Raw genomic sequence first — 19,661 nt, 5'->3', positions numbered from 1 at the left:
AGTCGCGCGATCTGGCAATAAGGCTTTCTTTTAAACGACCCTCTCTTGAAGTTCGCGGAGGGGTGGGTGCGTCGGCACGACCTCGCTTCGTCACTCCCTTCCGCTCACTTCTCCCCAGTCTTCGTCGCCCCTTCCCTTTTCCTTTAGTATTTATCTATTTATTTCACATTTGAACTCAAATCACTACGTCGCTCGTTCCCACATGAATAGCTCGATTGCCACCCCCCCTCCCACTCAACGAATGGTTTAACCCGTTACCCGCCGAGAGGACAGAGAGCACAAAGGGAGCGCACGAGCTGGTGCGTCGGCGGGGATAAACACCGCGAAGGCTGCTAATACAGCGCGATGTAAACACGGAATAAAGAGACAGGCGCCTCCATTTCCCGTCGAAGTGGCTCCATTACCGCTCTTCAATATTACATGAGGCGCCGCTGACAACAAGAGCGCGTCAGCCTGGAAAACACGACCGGTAGGAAGCCAAGAGTGGAAGAGGCGGAGAGGAGTTCAGCTTTGTGTGAGCCCCAGCTTCTGGGTGTCTTCTGGAGTTGTGTTAGCAGCCCTTTGGTCTGGCTCATGATGGTGGGCTTTTAAAGTTCACCAGGCTAGATTTCTCTCTCTCTCTTGGCTCCCGTTTGGTCAGCAAGAAGGGGAATATGATGCTTTTCTGAGGTGAGTGTTTTCTTTGTTTTTCTAGAACTGCTCGCTTTGGTCCGCTGTATCGTTTTTTTTTTTTATTATTGTGACATAAACGGAAGCTTGTGGTTATCTCCATCCAGCAGACACAACATGTCTTAAAATGACGGACAAAAGCTAATTAGTGCCGCCGTAGCTGCCTTTGTAAATGAGACACATGGAGGGCTCTCGCACATCTATTGTCTGTCCTCTTTTGTTTCCAAACCGTCCCTTAACGGAACATTTGGCGCAGCCTCGGCTCGGCAGGCTGTCGCTGGCGGCCAGATGAAGCCTCAACGGTGCGTAGGAATTAAAGATTTAAGCCACTAATCGCTGTGTTTGACCCCAGCGTCGCTAACTGCGTCGGGCAGCGCGTGGCCACCGCCAGGAAATACTGATTTCGCGGAAAGTCGCACGCGCCCCGTCAACATCTGGCTGTCTGGCCAGTTTCAAAACAGGCAGCACATCTGGATGCACCTGGCTGACTTCACCCCCGAACCAAAACACCGAGAGGCAAAGTGGGAGGAAGGATTTACCCCCACCCACGCTTAGAAAAATCATCATTATTGGTAGATTCATGCGTGTAAAACGGGGCAATTATAGCAATCAATCAAGCATCTTCCTTTATTTATGCTTTAATATTAGTGATTTGGTCTATCAGTAAGATACAAACCAGTTATATGCTCCACATCTCCCTTATCATTTCTTAATTATACCAACGCAAGTGATTATCGAACCGTTCAAATCCAAACGTGCCTTCGATGAGGATGTGGGAATAAAACACAGCATGAAACGATGCTTGTGTGCAGGTGCTTTTGAGAAGAGGGGCCCCATGTGGTCCTTTGTTGATCCCGTATCTCATCAAGTGGAAGTCCACATTTGTGACTTCCACCGAAAACATCCATTGGGGGATGTGCTCAGGACTCCAAAACACCAATTTTGTCTTTTGTTCCTTCAGAACCAGCTTTAGGGCATCACAGGAAGTGTAGTTTAATATCAGAGGTTCCCCTTTTTATAAATGTTAGTATGAAGAAAAACTGTCAAATGCATTTCAGGGAGTCAGTGATTTGGGTTTGAGGCGCAGCGAAGCAGAGTGTGGACACCGATTTCATTCATGCTGCCCCTGGATTTCCCATGTTGCTACGCAATGCGCATAGCTTTGGTGTCGGGTTATGTAAGTGTAGTGAACAGAACACACGGGGGCTTCACTGTCTGACAGAGCTATTACGCATCAAGCATCAGTGTTCCTGATCAGTGGAAATAAGGAGTGGGGATGAAAGAGAGTGACAAATGAGAGCAAAGGAGGGCCCGGAGTGAACTGGGGAGTAATTAGAGGAATAAATATTAAGAGCGAAGTCAAAGTGGGAAGATAAATGTACAGCCAGACCGAAGCTGGCAAAAGAGATGAACGAGTAGGAGGCGGTGGTGGGGGATCAGGAAAGAAAGTGTGAGTGTGAAAGAAGGGAGAGAAAGGGCAAAGTCGATGGTAATCCTATTAATACGTGTTGTCCTTTCCACTGGTGTATGCACATACGCACCGCTTCAAACACTTACACGCCTGTTTGCTGTGGCCACTGGGCTCTCGGGATCTAATGATTATAGCACTCTGTGCTAAATGTATATGACTGTGGTGAGGGCAGCATCAGGTCGAGAGCCAATGTGTGTAAGGACTCCCCATCTGTGTGTGTGTGTGTGTGTGTGTGTGTGTGTGGAGGGGGGTGGAGAGATGGAGATGTGTACACCAATGAATGCTGTCAGCAATATTCAGCTTCATGATGGAACAGGATGCTCAGGAGTTCAACGTGATGTCATAAATATCATCAATGAGGACGCCAACGTGGGTAAACAACAACAAATAAGTAGAGCAAAGCAGAAGCAAAAAAAGCAACAAATATACGCAGTAATTCAGGACAGGTCTTCAGAGAGGCTGCGCTGCTAAACCAGCCAAAGAGAGGAGGCGATACAGAGAGACGGCAACTGTCTTGTCCTCACGCTTCTGTCAGACTGAACACACAGCGTTTGCTGCTATAGGTACTTGTTGGTAAATTTAGCTCTGGTAGCTTCTGCTTTATTGCTCCTGAAGCTGCAAATAAAAAGATAGAAAACAAAAAGGTCCCTGAAAGCCATCAGAACCATTTATGTGTAAGTAATGACTGTTCTATAGAGCTCAGAAACATCACATATACATGATGTTACCTGCATTAAAAAGTACTACAGGGCGTTAATGCCCTCTTTTGTAACTTCATCATTTTGATGAATTCTCTGTCTCCCTCCGCTCATTGGGGGCATTAGAGAGAGAGAAATGGATCCGTGTGGGATTGAAGACACATTCACCACTGTGGTGTAAAGGTCTGATGCTCAGCCAGAGCCAGAAGTAGTTGAAAGCTGCAGAGAGATAAATGACTCAGGGAGGAGAGACAGTGACAGCGAATGAGCTGTAATCTGATGAAAGCCTCTTTACTCCCCCTGTCAACTCACCTCCAGACCGCAAACGATGAGCGAGGCTTATGGGGGGATCAATGCCAGGGCCACCGGTGCATGCACACACACACAAACATATGCAAACACAGTGTCAGATCACTTTACTTTCAACACCACATCGGAGGATCCAGTGCAGGGTGAAGCAGGGAGAGGACTGCTCACTGCCAGTTCGGGCGCCTCCAACCTTCCGAGCAGCAAGAGCGGCCACAGGTGCTAGAATATTCACTGGACTTCACTCCTGCTGACAAGAGCAACAAATCTAGGTACGAAACTGAACGCAGACTGCTCATTTGGACACAGAAACAGTGCAATAAAGGTGTTTTAAAGCCTTAATTGGCTGCTCGCTACAGGACCGTTCTATAAAATCAACAAAGGCAAAAGAGTAGAAGACTGACCAACATCTCACATCTGTAAATATCACCAGTTATTGAGCTACACTGCTTCTGCTCTTTTTCTTCTTTTTTTTTTTTTTTTTTGCTTTTGCTCTATAAAGTTTCAGTCCAGCAGACAGTTAATGAAAGATGCAATGGTGGGTGTGTTTTCACAGAGCAGCAAGGTTATCTATGCCTTGATGGTTGCTATGCCAACAGGAGAGACTACTTCATTTAAGCATACAGTCTGGCTTGCTAGAAACCAAAGCCCCCGACAAAAGAAATTATTTTTTGCACCGATTAGTTGTGCTCAACACCTCAACGTCCCCATAAGGGAGGAGTTCACATCCACATTTGTGCCACCAGCAATGCCGTAAATAACTGGAAGCATTTGCTTCCAAGTATTATGTGTGCATTAACAACAGTCTTGTAACCTTGGGAAGGGAAATTGCAGTTATTGACCAGCAGTGGTCACCATGACAGCACTCCCGTCCTGGAAAATCTGCCATTGTGCTGGTTTCCCTAACATTTTTAAGCTCTCTCTCTCTCTCTCACTCTCTCGCTCACTCTCTCTCTTTCACACATAAACACACACCTGGGACAGATGGAATACATGCAAACAGTCATCCTGTTACCATGACACCAGCAACACCGTGAGTCACGTACACTCTGTCTTTCTTAATCAGAGGGCCGCAGCTGCCAACAGAACCACACGTCTTCGTGATGTTCAGACTGGTGGTTTTTGGGATACACGGTAGTATCAGCTTACCTGGAAACACACAACCTTTTTATAGTTTATCCTCATATTCTTGATCTTTCTCATTTTAAGATGACATAAATAAACTCTTAACTAATGTTTAGATTACATTACATGCATTAGATTACATGCAGGTCAGTCAGGAAATCCATAAACCAGTGAGTGAACCTTAACTTTACTGTTTTGTAGTGAATATTATCTGTATTGTACTGTTTTTCAAAATGAAAATCAAATATTTATATGAATATTTCGGCAGGTCTCCCTCTGTAGGTGCCAGAATGTTGCTCCACTTTGTTTCTAACTGACAGACTTGTGTACGTGTAAATATTCCTCCGCCTCACCACTTTTGCAGGATATAAATCAAAATGCATTTATTTGTTTCAAGATCCACTGTAATCAAAAGCCAACAGCTCAGCAGTGGCTCTGGTTGCATAAGGTTTTCCACTCAGCATTTCTCAATACATCAACCAGGTTAAACCTCCCGACCTACTGAACTCGTTACTGTGAGTCTGCGCACGAGTCCTCAGAGCCAAGATTGAGGCCATCGGTTGGAACCGTAATTAATATTCTTCAGTACGTTTTTAAAAAATCCATCTCACCTCCTGACACCCAGATTATCTTCTAATATCAGGGCCTTTTGTTCACATTTTGTTAAACAGATTTTGAAAGTTTGCAGACTGCAAATAATTTGGGACACTTTGAAGGTCCTAAACTCTAGTCATCCATCCATCCATCCTCTACCGCTTATCCGGGGTCGGGTCGCGGGGGCAGCAGCCTAAGAAGAGAAGCCCAGACTTCCCTCTCCCCAGCTACCTCCTCCAGCTCATCCAGAGGGATCCCCAGGCGTTCCCAGGCCAGTCGAGTGACATAGTCTTTCCACGTGTCCTGGGTCTTCCCGGGGGTCTCCTACCAGAGGGACATGCCCTGAACACTTTACCAGGGAGGCGTCCAGGGGGCATCCTGACTAGGTGCCCAAGCCACCTCATCTGGCTCCTCTCAACGCGGAGGAGCAGCGGCTCTACTCCGAGCTCCTCCCGGATGGCAGAGCTTCTCGCCCTATCTCTAAGGGAGAGCCCAGCCACCCTACGGAGGAAGCTCATTTCAGCCGCTTATACCCGTGATCTTGTTCTTTCGGTCATTACCCAAAGCTCATGACCATAGGTGAGGGTAGGAACGAAGATCGACCATTCTTCCCTCACTCCTGAACAAGACCCCGAGGTACTTGAACTCCTCCACTTGGGGCGGATCTCCTCCTTGACCCGGAGAAGGCACTCCACCTTTTTCCGGTTGAGAACCATGGCCTCGGATTTGGAGGTGCTGATTTTCATCCCAGCCGCTTCACAGGGGCGGACAGCCCGTATCAGCGGGCGCGACACCCCATACTCTCGGAGGACCCCCCACAGGACCCCCCGGGGACACGGTCGAATGCCTTCTCCAAGTCCACAAAACACATGTGGACTGGTTGGGCAAACTCCCATGCACCCTGGAGGCCCCGCTGAGGGTGTAGAGCTGGTCACTGTTCCACGCCCAGGACGAAAACCACATTGCTCCTCCTGAATCTGAGGTTCGACTATCCGGCGGACCCTCCTCTCCAGTACCCCTGAATAGACCTTACCAGGGAGGCTGAGGAGTGTGATCCCCCTATAGTTGGAACACACCTCCGTCCCCCTCCTTAAAAAGAGGGACTACCACCCCGGTCTGCCAATCCAGCGGCACTGCCCCCGATGTCCACGCGATGTTGCAGAGTCGAGTCAACCACGACAGCCCTACAATATCCAGAGCCTTAAGGAACTCTGGACGGATCTCATCCACCCCCGGGGCCTTGCCACCGAGGTGTTTTTTGACTACCTCGGCAACTTCAGCCCGGAGATATAAGAGCCCATCTCCAGGTCCCCAGGCCCTACTCCTCACTGGAAGGCATTTTGGTGGGATTGAGCAGTCCTCAAAGTATTCCTTCCACCGATCCACAACATCCCGAGTTGAGATCAGCAGCACACCATCACCACTATACACAGTGTTGACAGTGCACTGCTTCCCTTTCCTCAGACGCCAGATGGTGGTCCAGAACCTTTTCGAGGTTGTCCGAAAGTCGTTCTCCATGGCCTCACCGAACTCTTCCCATGCCCGGGTCTTTGCCTCGGCAACAGCCGTAGCTGCACTCCGCTTGGCCTGCCGGTACCCATCTGCTGCCTCAGGAGTCCCACAGGCCAGTAAGGCCCGATACGACTCCTTCTTCAGCTTGACGGCATCCCTCACCGCTGGTGTCCACCAGCGGTGAGGGATGCTGGTGTCCACCAGCGGTGAGGCATTGCCGCCACGACAGGCACCAACCACCTTGCGGCCACAGCACCGGTCAGCCGCCTCAACAATGGAGGCACAGAACATGGTCCACTCGGACTCAATGTCCCCCGCCTCCCCCGGGACAGGGTCAAAGCTCTCCCGGAGGCGTGAGTTGAAGCTCCTTCTGACAGGGGCTCTCTGCCAGGCGTTCCCAGCAGACCCTCACAACACGTCTGGGCCTGCGGGTCTGTCCAGCATCCTTCCCCACCATTGGAGCCAACTCACCACGAGGTGGTGATCAGTTGACAGCTCCGCCCCCTCTTCACCTGAGTGTCCAGAACATGTGGCCGCAAATCCGATGACACGACCACGAAGTCGATCATCGATCCGCGGCCTAAGGCGTCCTGGTGCCAAGTGCACATGTGGAGGCCTTTATGCCTGAACAAGGTGTTCGTTAACTCTAGTTAATCCATCTTAATGTGCGCTACATTGCATTATTTTATAATACATTACATTTTAATCTGTTATGACCATATTGTGTCTTATAAGAATATAAATAATACATACACGTAAAACTGTCACCATCACTCCTTTAAATCTGCTTTCTCTTTTGGTCTGGATCACATTTTTAAACTTTAAGATTTCACCATAGCAGGAATCTGGAAGTTTTGAACCTGCTTACACTCTGCTAGCACAGCAAAAGAGAGTGAGTGTGTGTGTGTGTGTGTGTGTGTGTGTGTGTGTGTGTGTGTGTGTGTGTGTGTGTGTGTGTGAGAGAGAGAGAGAGAGAGAGAGAAAATCTAGTTATTGATTTTTCCCATTTTTTTCTGTGATCAGCCACCACCCTCCTCTCCCTCTCTCTCTCTCTGTCTCTTTTCCTCTCTCTGCCCTGGAGAGCAGGATGTCCTCGTTCCGGTGATACTCTGTCACCACCACTTGGTGTCGTTCTCTAAATTATTCATGCTGGCACACATACACACACCCAGAGACACGTGCAGACATCTCATCATCTTCTTTGCGTCGTCCCATTCTGACAATTACAAGCTTGCTGAGGAAAATCCACCCCAAAATGGCCCCAGCAAATGAGTTCCCTCCTTTTAGTCCCCTCACTTTCTTCTTTATACAGTTTGAACAGTAATCTACAAACAACCCGTTTAAACAGTGAGAGACAGCCGTTCCTTTGCCCCGGAGCAAATGTGGATCAATGATCTGAATGTGGTGTTCATCTCTGTGTGAGCGCTGACACAGAGATGAACTTGCATTTACTGCACGAGCACAGAAATACAGTTCTGAAGACAGGGCTGACGTGTAGCAGAACAAATCATGAAGGTCTTATCACACCGCCGGCAGCGTCCAGATCTGATCTGTGACCTCGGACAGTCGTCGCATCTGCAGGAGAGAGCGGCAGAAAGCAAACTCCAGCCGAGTCGAGAGCAGAGTGCTTGGAAAGGTTATTACGCCGCCACTGCTTCTGAAATGTAACCAGCCAGGATGTAGCGGAGCAAATCGGCGTGCGGGCTGTGATTTGTGTCAGCCGTTTGGGTCCCTATGCTGTGAATCACTGGCTCATCATTCTTCGGCAGGGAGGAAAGGCGACAATCTCGATCGCTTCCATTCGATTATTTAGGTCTCACTACATTATCTTCACTTACCGCAGACCAAAGCAAAGCTATCACCGTATCATCGCCTCGTCCTGCGGCCGTCGCGCCCCACGGAGGGTGGAAGACGTTAAATCAGCCGCAGACCTGAGCTGCGATGTCTGGAGAGAACTCAGGGTGCACGTTAGCATGAAATCAGATAATGGTAATAGCAATCAGTGACCTTTAATCGCATTAATTGGGTGTTTCTGTCATGTTGCTACACACGCACGAGTCTAATGTAGCTCCCCAATGTCACAGAGCTAAAAATCCGCAGTCACACAAACCAAACGGAGCGATTTTAGTCACAATATGCTCATTTTGCTTTTAGCGAGAGCCTTGAAGAGGGTGTAGCTCAATAGGGGTCAGAGGTCAAAGCTGTCTGCTGCTGGGGCTTGAAAGAAACCACCACAGTGGGTTGTTAACATGCACATTCCCATGGAGACGAGCACCACAGCTTCTAAACAGGGTTATTCCAGCTCCACTGGTTGATCAGACAATCAAGTGCATGTGGCGTTCTTAAATATTATAACGCGTTTCCACTCCTGTTGCTGACCTCGTGGCTCGTTTTCATCATGTCGGCGCAATGTTACGCGTTGAGTCGGCCTTCGGCTCACCAGGGTCATGTGGCATGCAGCTGACTCTGACTCTGCAGCTGATTGGGTAAAACTGCCGTTCAGTAGGAGGGAATTCGAACACACTTTTCATTTCATTATTCTTTCCCACCGCAGCCACATCGTCAATTGATCCGTTTCACCACCGAGTTGGGAACGACAGTTGTGAATTTAAATTATTGAATTTGCTTTTCAGATTTGGTGGCAACCTGTACCGAATACTGATGACCCTAACCTGAGAGGGATATTTAAATCTGATCTCTTGCTAATGGGAAAGCAAAGAGGCAGCATGCCATGCAAAAGACGGCTGAAGGGTGTCCTGGTGGGTTCAGGAATATTAACAAAGTCTGGGTAGTTGGACAAAGCAATAATTCAGGAATAGCTGATAATAACACAGAGAGAAAGCACGAGTCAGCAGCAAACATGGAATACAGAGTGAAAAAGACACAAGAGCAGATAATGGAAGCGGAGCTCTGTGTGAGAGGGGCACTCTGGCCACGCTGATTGTGTCTTTCGCCCGGGGATTTTCACAGTTTGCAGGAGCTGGTGGGACGCCGAGTTAAAATTGTCCTGGTGTCATACTGGAAAGATGTTTCTAGTCCCAGTGAAGTAGTGGTAGGACCTTCATGGTGTTTCACGATGGAAGCAAACGCAAGTGTTTCTGTTAAATGAATTATAAACACTTTATTCTCTTCCAGTCAGCGGTGTGATAGCTTATCAGATTTCAGTATATCAGCGAATGTGTTGGAAGTTACGACTTGTAACGCAGGGAATCGAGTGCTGGAATAATGTTGATTAAACACTGTTGTAAAGAGCCGAGATCCGTGGTGGATCCACACTGGTGGACAGCAACACACTCACATCATGAACGGAATTACACCAGATGCTGCCACAACACTTTCCATTCATTAATAAAAATCAATAACTGTTGATAGCACAGTGGCTTTGTACCGCCACAAACTGGAATAAAATAAATGTTGGAAAATGGAGGATTTACAATGGAAAGGAAATATGAAAAGTACAGGAGTCACAAGGGTTCAATTAGAAAGACACAGCACCGCCTGAACACAGTGGTGTTGTGAGAGCAGCAGCCAGGACGAGCGCATAAAAGATGTAAAAGGTGTAGTAGACATTTCATAAAATAATGATGATAGTGAATAAAATTCAGAGATTTGCGCCACTTACAGAGTGTTCTCAGTCAAAGGCTCAACTGGAATAAACGGACCCAGTTTGGCTCTGGTGCTTGGATTTTGCGGAGGTGTGTTTAGGGTGAATGTTACTCAAATGCAGCATTTTTATGCAAAAATAGGTGTTTAAAGGCTAAAATGGTGTCTGTTTGTTCATGTTGGGGTGGATAAATACACCCCCACACGGGAAAACACAGTTAATTTGATCACTTTATTAGCTAATGGCAGTGATGCTAGGAAACAAAGGCAGTGGAAGCCCCAGGGCACACTTTAGTCCTCTAGGAAAAAAAGGAATGAATGATTAGAATCTCAGAGACGCCTGCCTGCAGAGGAAACACTCTACTAATTGATCTTTGTGTCTTTTTCAGGCCCAGAGGACACAAGCAGAGCAATTAGGAATAAAGTTGTCAATATTGCGCTGGATTATATAAGAGTAAATCTTTATGTAATAATGCATTAGGCTAAATAGCTTAAATATAAATCCAGCAGCAGGGCAATATCACAGCTGGCATCTGGCAACATTTACTAAGGAAAGTGAAGCCTTATTAAACACAATTTGTACTCACACACGGTGGTTTATGCTATATTCTGCATTAATTACCTTAAAGAAATGAACCCATACCTATTTGGGCCTATGAACCCAACATCATATCAGTACAGTTCTTTTTCCCTAATGCAACATGTTCTACAGAGAAAAGGTTAGAAATCCATTAATTATTCCTCAGACAGTTTATTCAGATCCATCGTTTATTTTATGTGAGGTGTGTCCTGCAGAATCTCTTCGTAGGTCTCAAAAATTACAAAAAAGAAATTCGGGTTTGCATTTCAGCCGTCGCAGTCAAATAATCACAGCTTCACTGAAGTTCACACGATTTAGGGTTTGTCAATCATCTTGACAGTGTCTCACTGAACATGGAGATGAAACGCAACGTGTGAAAGTCTGATTTGAACGATTTACGTGGTAGGCAGGTGTGTGTGTGTGTGTGTGTGTGTGTGTGTGTGTGTGTGAGAGAGAGAGAGAGAGAGAGAGACATCCTTCTAGTAGTGGAGTGAACGTAAATGATTTGGGCTTCTAGTATTCTGTCGCTCTGCCAGCGCGTGCTGCTGTTTCCCTGGTGATAAATTCTTCACATCCTCCTTCTCTCTGTCATATTTTCTCTTTACTTCCCCGGTTTTGCAGGTCGGCACATTTCGATGGGCGAGTCCCCCTGATCCAGTCGTCCCTGCGCTCCCCCTCCAGCCCTCAGCCCCCTCTCTGTCAGGCCTGCTGAAACCTCCCTCACCATGACGTCCGCCAGCCCGCTGCTGGGGTTGTCGGAGGAGGCGCTGCGCTGCGACCGGGAAATTGAGAGGCGATATGAGATCGTGCCGTCAGTGGTTTGTTCCATGTGTTGCCTCTTTGGAATTATCTACTGCTTCTTTGGTGAGTAATTATATTAAAAATACTTCTCAGTGGAGAACTGATTACAGTAGTTTGACTTATTTTCATATTTCTAAATGTACTAAAGTTGCTTGATAAAAACTTATTTCTTAATTGCCGTTGCCAAATCAAAAGAGCTAATTATAACCCAGGCCCTGCTGTCACTTCAGCGGGCGGACTTGTCTTTTCATTCCATGTTTTGGTTTATAAAGTTGTCACACACAGTATTGGGATTTCTTACTGAGCATTCAAAGAAGTGAGCAGCAGAAATTCAACTTAAATACGCCAATATAATCATTGACTCACAGCTGAAAGTGAGACTGGGCTAATTACAAAGTGTACACCAGGTCCGCAGAATTCTGACTGCAGGCAGAATTTTGTGCATCGTGTGATTGTTTGATTGAACCATAACTATTAACGGCTCAGCCTAATGAGTCGGAATGTGAAGTCATTACAGCGATCGATAAATAATTAGAGAGAAGTCCTGCAAATGTTGCAGGCTTTTCACAAACCTGTAGTTTTGCAGAAGTTTCCTCACGTGCCTCTGAATAGAGACATCCTCGTGTTCAGAACTTTATGGGAGTGTAAATGTATTTGAATGACAGGCAGTCAGCGCAGCTCATTATTGTGGTTGTTGTGTTCAGCCTTTGCTGAGATAAATCATGTTGTTTAAAACCACACCTGCAGCCCTGGACAGTGGTGGCCACTAGTATATCCAGGGAGAATCCATTTAAAAGACAAAAATAACAGAAAATGCAAAACACTGTAATTAGATTTGTGAAACAACCACGCTGATTTGGAATGAATATTGATGCACGTTGAAGCTCTCCACAGGTGTGCAGCATACAAATAGATGGTGAGCGATGCACTGAAGCGTGCAGCCATTGGCATTCTCTGTATATGTCCCACTAAAACATCGCCAGCTTCACTCCCTGCATTACAAATAGGCTCCCTAAGAACTTTATTTTAGATAGCCGACAGCAGGCGAACAGGCTGGAGCCTTGAAACAAAGCCATCGTCTGGGTACCAAACATTACCGTCCTACATCCACCGGCACAAAATGCCAAGAGTGCCTTTAGGCATGTGCCAGAAAACGACCCCAATCACAATTAACTGTACTTCACAAAACTGCAGAAATGCAGGAACTGTCTCATTTCGCGCTTGATGTCATGTTAGCTGTGGATCTGAGCATGTAAAGATGGTTTTGTGTGATGCTGAATCACACTTTACTCCGAGTCCTTCACCATCTGTTGTGAGTCTTATCTGTTTGTCTGTCCTCAGCCCTCAGAAAGCTAAATTGCGTCTCCGAACTCTGAGCCAGAATTTCCCCAACAAACCAGATCCCTGCAAACGAGAACACGATTCAGATTGTCAGCGCTCCTCAAAACGCTCACGTTTGAATAATCTTCCCGCTGATGGAAGCACAGGGAATGTGCTGTATTCTGCATATACGTGATGCAGGAAACGGGAGGATGCGGCACAAACATGGTTGGAGGGCAGAAAAAGAGGTCAGAAGTGAGGAAGCTCTTAAATGAGCTGGAGTGAACAGCTGGGGTGGACGCACTGATGCCTGGAAGAGAAGCAGTTTGGAAGAGAAGGGGCAGCAGAGAAGACACGAAAGAGGAGAGCAGAGGAATGATAGTGTGGATGAAGGATCAAACGTGGAGGAGCAGTCAGAGAAAGCGAGTCTTGAGGGATGAGCATGAACGGAGCGCTGGATGAGAGGCAGAGGATTGTTCAGCTCAGCTGTGTGACGCCTGATTACACAAAGATAACAATCTGATGTCGGTTCTCCCCCGAGATACAGTCCAGTCAGAGCAAGGAAGAAGGCGGGCGGGCGGTAAAAATAAAAGCATGGGCCGAGGACCTTCTAACTTTATAAGTTAGCGTTTCATCCTTCCGTTGTTTTCACTGCAACAAAGAACAGAGAGAACGACAGATAACAGAGATGGATGTAGGATGTTGTATTCAGCTGGTGGACTAATAAGTGTGGCTGACCTAGAATGTGGGGATTTTCTTACGTTAGCATAGCTTCAGGAAGGTTTCTAGAGATGGTTTAGCATGTCCGACCTTCCTCAAACCACAACAACGCCTTTCTCGCCCATGAAAAAGCTGAAAATGAATCACTGCACTGTTTTCCTGCCCATCATGACTTTTGTAATAAGGTGTCTTTAAGATCGATTTCCAAGTTTCTGTGTACAATAATCAATCACCTGGCGTCGTCCCGCTCCTTGAGCCGCGACGCTCCCGTGGTTATGGATCAGAGTTTGATGCCGTGGGCCGTCCGCTCACGCAGCTGCTCTCCTCGTGTCTGTTTGGGTGTTTGCTGCTGCCTCACAGCATCTGCTTTCTCTCGCCCCCCCAGGTTATCGATGTTTCAAGGCGGTGTTGTTCCTCACCGGCCTCATGTTCGGCTCTGTGGTCATCTTCATGCTGTGCTACAAGGAGAGAGTGATGGACACTCAGCTGAGCGTGGAGGCGTCTGTGGGCATTGGCCTGGGCATCGGGACCCTGTGCGGCTTGGTTACCATGTTGGTCCGCAGTGTGGGGCTGTTTATGGTGGGTCTCCTTCTGGGCCTGCTGTTAGGAGTGGCATCTCTGGTGGTGAGACTTCCTGTTTCTGCAGATTAGAACAATTAAACCTAAAAAATGCATTTGGGTTATAATAGCCTAAAACTAACCCTCCGCTCTTGAAGGTGATGGAAGAGTTCTACCACCCCAGGACCGTGTGGGTCCCCCTGGGCATCCTTCTTGGCTCTGGGACGCTGTTCGCCGTGCTCACTCTCCAGTGGCAGCGCTGCTTCGTCACTTTCTCCACAGCAACCTTCGGCTCCGCCATCATCACCGTCACTGTGGATTACTTCATCGAGCTGTTTGCTTTGGTGCACTACATCTACGAGAGACTCAGGGTAGGTGGGGCCGCGTGTTTATGTGCCGCCATGGCATCGTCGTCATCATCATCATCATCATCATCATCAAGTGTTCATGTTGGCCTTGGCCAGAATCTGTGTGTCAGTCTCCCTGTCATCTCCGGGAGACCTTGGTGAAGTCATTCCATAAATATCTACTGCGGTGTTTTACTTGCAGGTGGCACCAAAGAAGCCAGTGTGCTGGTTCACCTGGGTCATCCTGGGGGTGTGGCCTGTCCTCACCTTCCTCGGTGTGCTGATCCAGTGGAAAGTCACAGCAGAGGGGTTTTCCCACACGGAGGGTGAGTGATGGCCTATGAGTTAGGAATGTGAGAAGCCTTCACAGATACTCAGAAATCAGCTTACATCCATGCATCACAGCACCCAGAGAGCAGTCCAATGAGAGGAGGGAGCCTTTTCCTGGTCTTTCAGCACCATTAGAACCAACAACAGGACACTCAGCAAAGATTTGGGAATTGATGGCAAACCTTTAATCTCAGAATATGTTGTCATGGTATCGATCTTAGAACAGGGCTCTGCCAAGACTGCCCAATCTATTCTAATGTTATTAAAAATTCAATATGTTTGGCAGCCGTGAACCACAACCATTATAAAGCTGGGAGATTGTGTATGTGCCCGTGCTTTTCCGTGTGTAAGAGAAAGCGTAAGTCAAGGAAAGGATAAAAAGACACACAAACACACACAACTCTGTTTTTAGATTTTTACTCACAGGAAAATAGAAACACACAGCTCGATCTCTCTTTAATGTTCTGACGGTTGATTTTGCTGCCTTGGAAGAAGTCACACACGGCCTAAAATAATGGGATTAAACAGCCAGCGGCCACGGTTTCCACTCACGAGTGTGTTGGCAAACACATAAAGAAACCTTTTTGGTGCCATTTTGAAATCTCTGCAAGTGCACAGCGACCTAAAAAGACATGGAGGAAAAGAGAGAGCACATTCTTTTGGAAACTCAAGACCGTTTGCTGCGTTCCGCCACATTCGGTGTTTTTCTTGTTAGAAACACCCATGCGGGCCTCTCACTGACAGAATAATGTTGCCCTCGCAGCACAAGCGGTGGGGCAATACAACAAGGGCAGGTAATAATATACAAACAAATCTACTCTAATATCAGGGATGTCAGTTATTGGGGATGAATGAGAGGGAAAATCATGAATGTTATTAAGGTTCCTGCTGTTTTGGATGACGGGATCATTGATATTATAGAATATGGAGTCATTTAAATTGGCTGGATCGCCTTTGTGTTATAGGAAATATTGTAACTTCCACATCTTGGCCTCGAACTTCTGCATTTACCCGAATTAAACATACCGTAAATCTTTGCAACCATCCTGGTCACAAAAAAGGAAGGAGGATAGGGGAAGGGCGGGACAGGGTGATAAACTAGGGCATACAGTAAAGGAGGCAACAGACTGGGGCAATAAAGAAAAGTTGCTGAATGATTGATGTAGATAACTTGAATAAGTTCTATAGGCCTGGTTGGACAGAGATGGAGCACACACACACACACACACACACACACACACACACACACACACACACACACACACAATAACCACTCACAAAACTGACGTGAGGGTAAGCCCAGCCAAAGAAAGAGGGGCATCATTAACCGCTCTCCCTGGCAGATGGCGCATCGTTAGTTGAAAATACAACAATAGATCTCCTTACACACACACACACACACACACACACACACACACACACATGCTCACACACACACACACACATTCATTGATGTCTGGACCTTATGAAAATGTTCCCATTCGTTTTGCTGTTGCTTGATTAATCCGCAGGATCAGAATAATTGAAAAACATGCTGAACCCTAACATGCAGTGAATGGACTGGATGTGTTTTACACACCCACTGCAGACGAAGAGTGTGAAAATAACACAAGTGCTTTCACCCACGCATATAAATGCATCAGGAGACGAGCAGCTCGGTACAGATACACGCGGCACAGAATTGTATGTCTAAGAACTGACTGAATGGAATAAAGGAAGTGAAAATGTGAACATCGAGCTTTAACCCTGCATTTAAAGCCTCTAACAATGCTGAATGGGTTTCAGGCTTTCCTACTGAGTAGCAGGGCTTCTTTGACGTGATCTTTCTCCCTTTGTTTTGCCCCAGTGGTTTTGAGCCGACAGCAGCGGAGGGTCCAGCTCATGCGCATCCAGCAGCGCGAAGAGAGGCTGAAAAAGGAGAAGGAGAACAAAAAGAAAAAAAAGCGCCAGAACTTGAAGTCCACCCACAAGCAGAAGTCCCTAACCCATCACCACCAGCACCAGCAGTACCACCACCCCTCTGTGGCCCACCCTCATCACCGGCCTCACAGCTCGCAGACGCCAAAGGTCCCTCCGTCCCAGACTGAACCAGGCTACCACTGCAAGGCCAATCACAAAAGGCGATTCGACGGAGATGTTCTGTCACCGGTGAGCTGCGCCGAAGATGCGTTCAAGCTCCATTTAATATGCGTTAGCTTAGCACAACATCGGGAGTCGTGATTTCTTTAAACTGGGATGTATAGCTGGTGTTGCCCAGCAACCAACCACAACATTCAGGACTTTAGTGGTGCCGAGAAATGGAAGAAATAATTTCCCTTTTTTTGTTGTTCTGATCTTTGGTGCTAGTTGAAGCACAGGAAGTGTGATGGCGTTATCGCTTAGCGCTGCGCGGTTTATTGTAATCACATTATATTGATCACGTTATGAGCCCATGTTTAATATTCTGTACTCAACCCTGTTCCATCTGTCTGCCCACAGAGCTACATCAGGAGTTTCAGGGACAGACACACGGACAGACGCGCGTACTCCCACTCTCGGATGATAAGCCGCACGCGCACAGGCGAACTGGACTACGACTGCGGCTCTCAGGTGCCCCTCACGGCCCCCACTGGAGCCCCCGTTCGCATCTGAGGCAGCAAAAGTCTGCAAAAGTTCTCCAAAGCTCAAATCAGGAACCTTCTGGAAGAAATCTTCCTGTAGCTCAAGATGGAAAAGCAGCTCATTATTGTAGAGACACGGTTGCTTTTTTGAAGCAACGGGGTCAAATCCATGCGCATCAATAGCCGTCCTGCCATCCGCCATCATACGCTCCGCTCTTCCTGCACTCTGGAAGGGAAGGAGCTGTTTTCTGTGGGCTTAATTGAAACGTAATTGCAGAACATTTGCCTCAAGGATTTTATCGTTGCTTTGAGCCATGAAGAGGTTTTCAGCAGCACCGGGGATATAATAGGAACAGATTTGGTTCTCGCTTGGAGGTCTGCAACATTTCAAATGAAAAGACTTCATGTGGTTTTCAAGGTACTGTGAGGCCAGATAAATGAGGAAATGGATTTCCTCAAGGATTTCAAGCAGAGAAATGAAATGAAAAACACCAACAGCATCTAAAACAACCCTCGCTGAAGCAGAAAAGACGGCTCTTTTCATAGAAAGGTCATCAAGACAGCAAAAGTCTTCTGATTCATCAAGATGCAGAATATTCATTTTCTAAAGGGAATCTGCTCCCAAATCAGTGTTCGTTGGCCCTCGTGGATCTGATCTTTCCTGATCTTTGTGCTAAAATGAACAATTTTGTCCGCTGAAGTGCTGTAACGTCTGTTCCTCATCGCCTGTACGCGCTCGTTGACGAGCACCCGAAACTGGTGTGTGCTGATGCTGAAACCTCTCTGGGAGTTTGAAGAGGAGCAGACAAGACGGCCAAAATGTTAAATATAGCGTACTGGCACGTGCGAGTGGACACATGAGCCCTCCGGCAAATGAAAGATGGTACCAAATTTAGGCAGAAGGGGGGAATTGTTGTAAAATATGTAAAGCACTCCATAACCTCCCCTCCTCCCCTCTTTTTTCTCGTAATGATCGGAATAAAATGTTAACATTGCGCTTCAGTGACACCTTACATGGTGAAGCCGAGGGTTTAAACTGGAGAACCTCTCCTGAAATGTACAGTAGACAATTCTTTAAAGGATGCCCTCTAACGTTTACCGCTGGACCTTGTCCCACTGTCTGTGCTGCATATAGCTGTGCTGCACATGCGTCTGCGTGTGCATCGTTTTGTGGTTGATATTTACAAACCGGATCGGAATTTGATTGTCATGGTAACCTGGTCTCTGTGAAAGCAGCCTGAGCGGGACAGAGATTTTGGGACAGCGGAGGACCTGTAACTTTACTGCATGAATGTCAGCGTGATTCCACTTTGTCAGTGTTTTAGTGTGTCATTGTTGTCAGGTGAAAACTTCAAACGCCCCCAGTATCGGCTGTGGGCCCCACGGGGGCCAAAGGTGTGTGAAGGTGTGAATCCCCAAAGATGAATCTGCACCTTGTGGAAATGTGAGCCGGCAGAAATGCACCTTGTGTTTTCCCTCCCTGTCCTCCGCTCTCTGTTTACACCGTCTGGCTTAAAGGGCTTCTGTAAAGGTAACCTTCTCTTCCTGGCACACGTCACCTCCTGTCTGCTGTATAAGTCTTTGTTATATTTAGCTGTAGGTTTCTGTCTTCCTTTGTGGCTCCTCCGTTGTGTGCTTGCAGAATTGTCTCTGTCTCTGACAAAAATGAGGACAGCGAGGTTCAAAGCCCTCCTCTCTTCATTCAGCTCTAAAGATCTTATCAGGCTTCCAGATGCTTTTATTTTCATCTCCTTTGGTGTGCATCGTTGCTGTTTACATGTTGGGGAAACATTGTAGATACTGAGCTGTATTATTTCCCAATGTAAAAATGAATTGGATTATCTTTTATCCATCTGGCTATTTTCAATTTCAATTTCTACTTAATTTTGTGTCCTGTTTCCTGCTGTATGTGCAGTTGGTTATTATTATTATTATTGAGCATGGTATTATGGACCTTATCTGATAAACATTGTGTGTCTACTATCTGTCATCCAGTGTGTCATTTATTGGCAGGATGTGTTGGTGAGATGGTGGAAAGGTCAAGGGTTGATTTGGTGACCTCTAGTGTTGAGTGTGCAGACGGCAGGGGTGGAACCGTGTTTCTGGGGTCTTTCAGGTTCAGAGGTTTATTCTGGTTAGAAATGAAATCTGCCATTTTAAAAGTTTGTCTGCTCATCAGGCCTCTAGAGAGAACCAGGAACCTTTCTAGGGTGGATTTAAGGAAAAGCTGTCCTTTCCCTGCCTGCTGTTGCATGTTCTTCTCTCTTTTCTGCGACACTCTCCCTCCTCTTTCACTCTCATTCTTCTTCCCTTCATTCTGCATCCCTGCTCTTTTTAATCTCTCCTGACATTTTCAGTCCAGTGATGTTCAGACACAAACCGCACAGACGGCGGAGTTCTTGCTGCAGAGTTAATCGGCTTTCAGCT

At 47.0% G+C, this 19,661-nt stretch overlaps 1 protein-coding gene across 1 annotated transcript; it reads left to right on the top strand.

Moving 5' to 3' along the window:
* The first annotated feature begins 244 nt into the window (after positions 1-244).
* Positions 245-19,217, top strand: tmem198a (transmembrane protein 198a). The gene is made up of 7 exons (XM_057047330.1): positions 245-669; positions 11,180-11,422; positions 13,785-14,023; positions 14,116-14,328; positions 14,507-14,630; positions 16,481-16,782; positions 17,113-19,217. The coding sequence occupies exons 2-7, from the start codon at positions 11,284-11,286 to the stop codon at positions 17,263-17,265; spliced, it is 1,170 nt and encodes a 389-aa protein (XP_056903310.1). The 5' UTR covers positions 245-669; positions 11,180-11,283; the 3' UTR covers positions 17,266-19,217.
* The last annotated feature ends 444 nt before the right edge of the window (positions 19,218-19,661 follow it).

The sequence above is a fragment of the Takifugu flavidus genome, chromosome 1, assembly GCF_003711565.1.
Source record: "Takifugu flavidus isolate HTHZ2018 chromosome 1, ASM371156v2, whole genome shotgun sequence".
Taxonomy (NCBI): domain Eukaryota; kingdom Metazoa; phylum Chordata; class Actinopteri; order Tetraodontiformes; family Tetraodontidae; genus Takifugu; species Takifugu flavidus.
The sequence above is the reverse complement of the archived record's forward strand: the minus strand, read 5'-3'. Positions and strand labels throughout refer to the sequence as shown.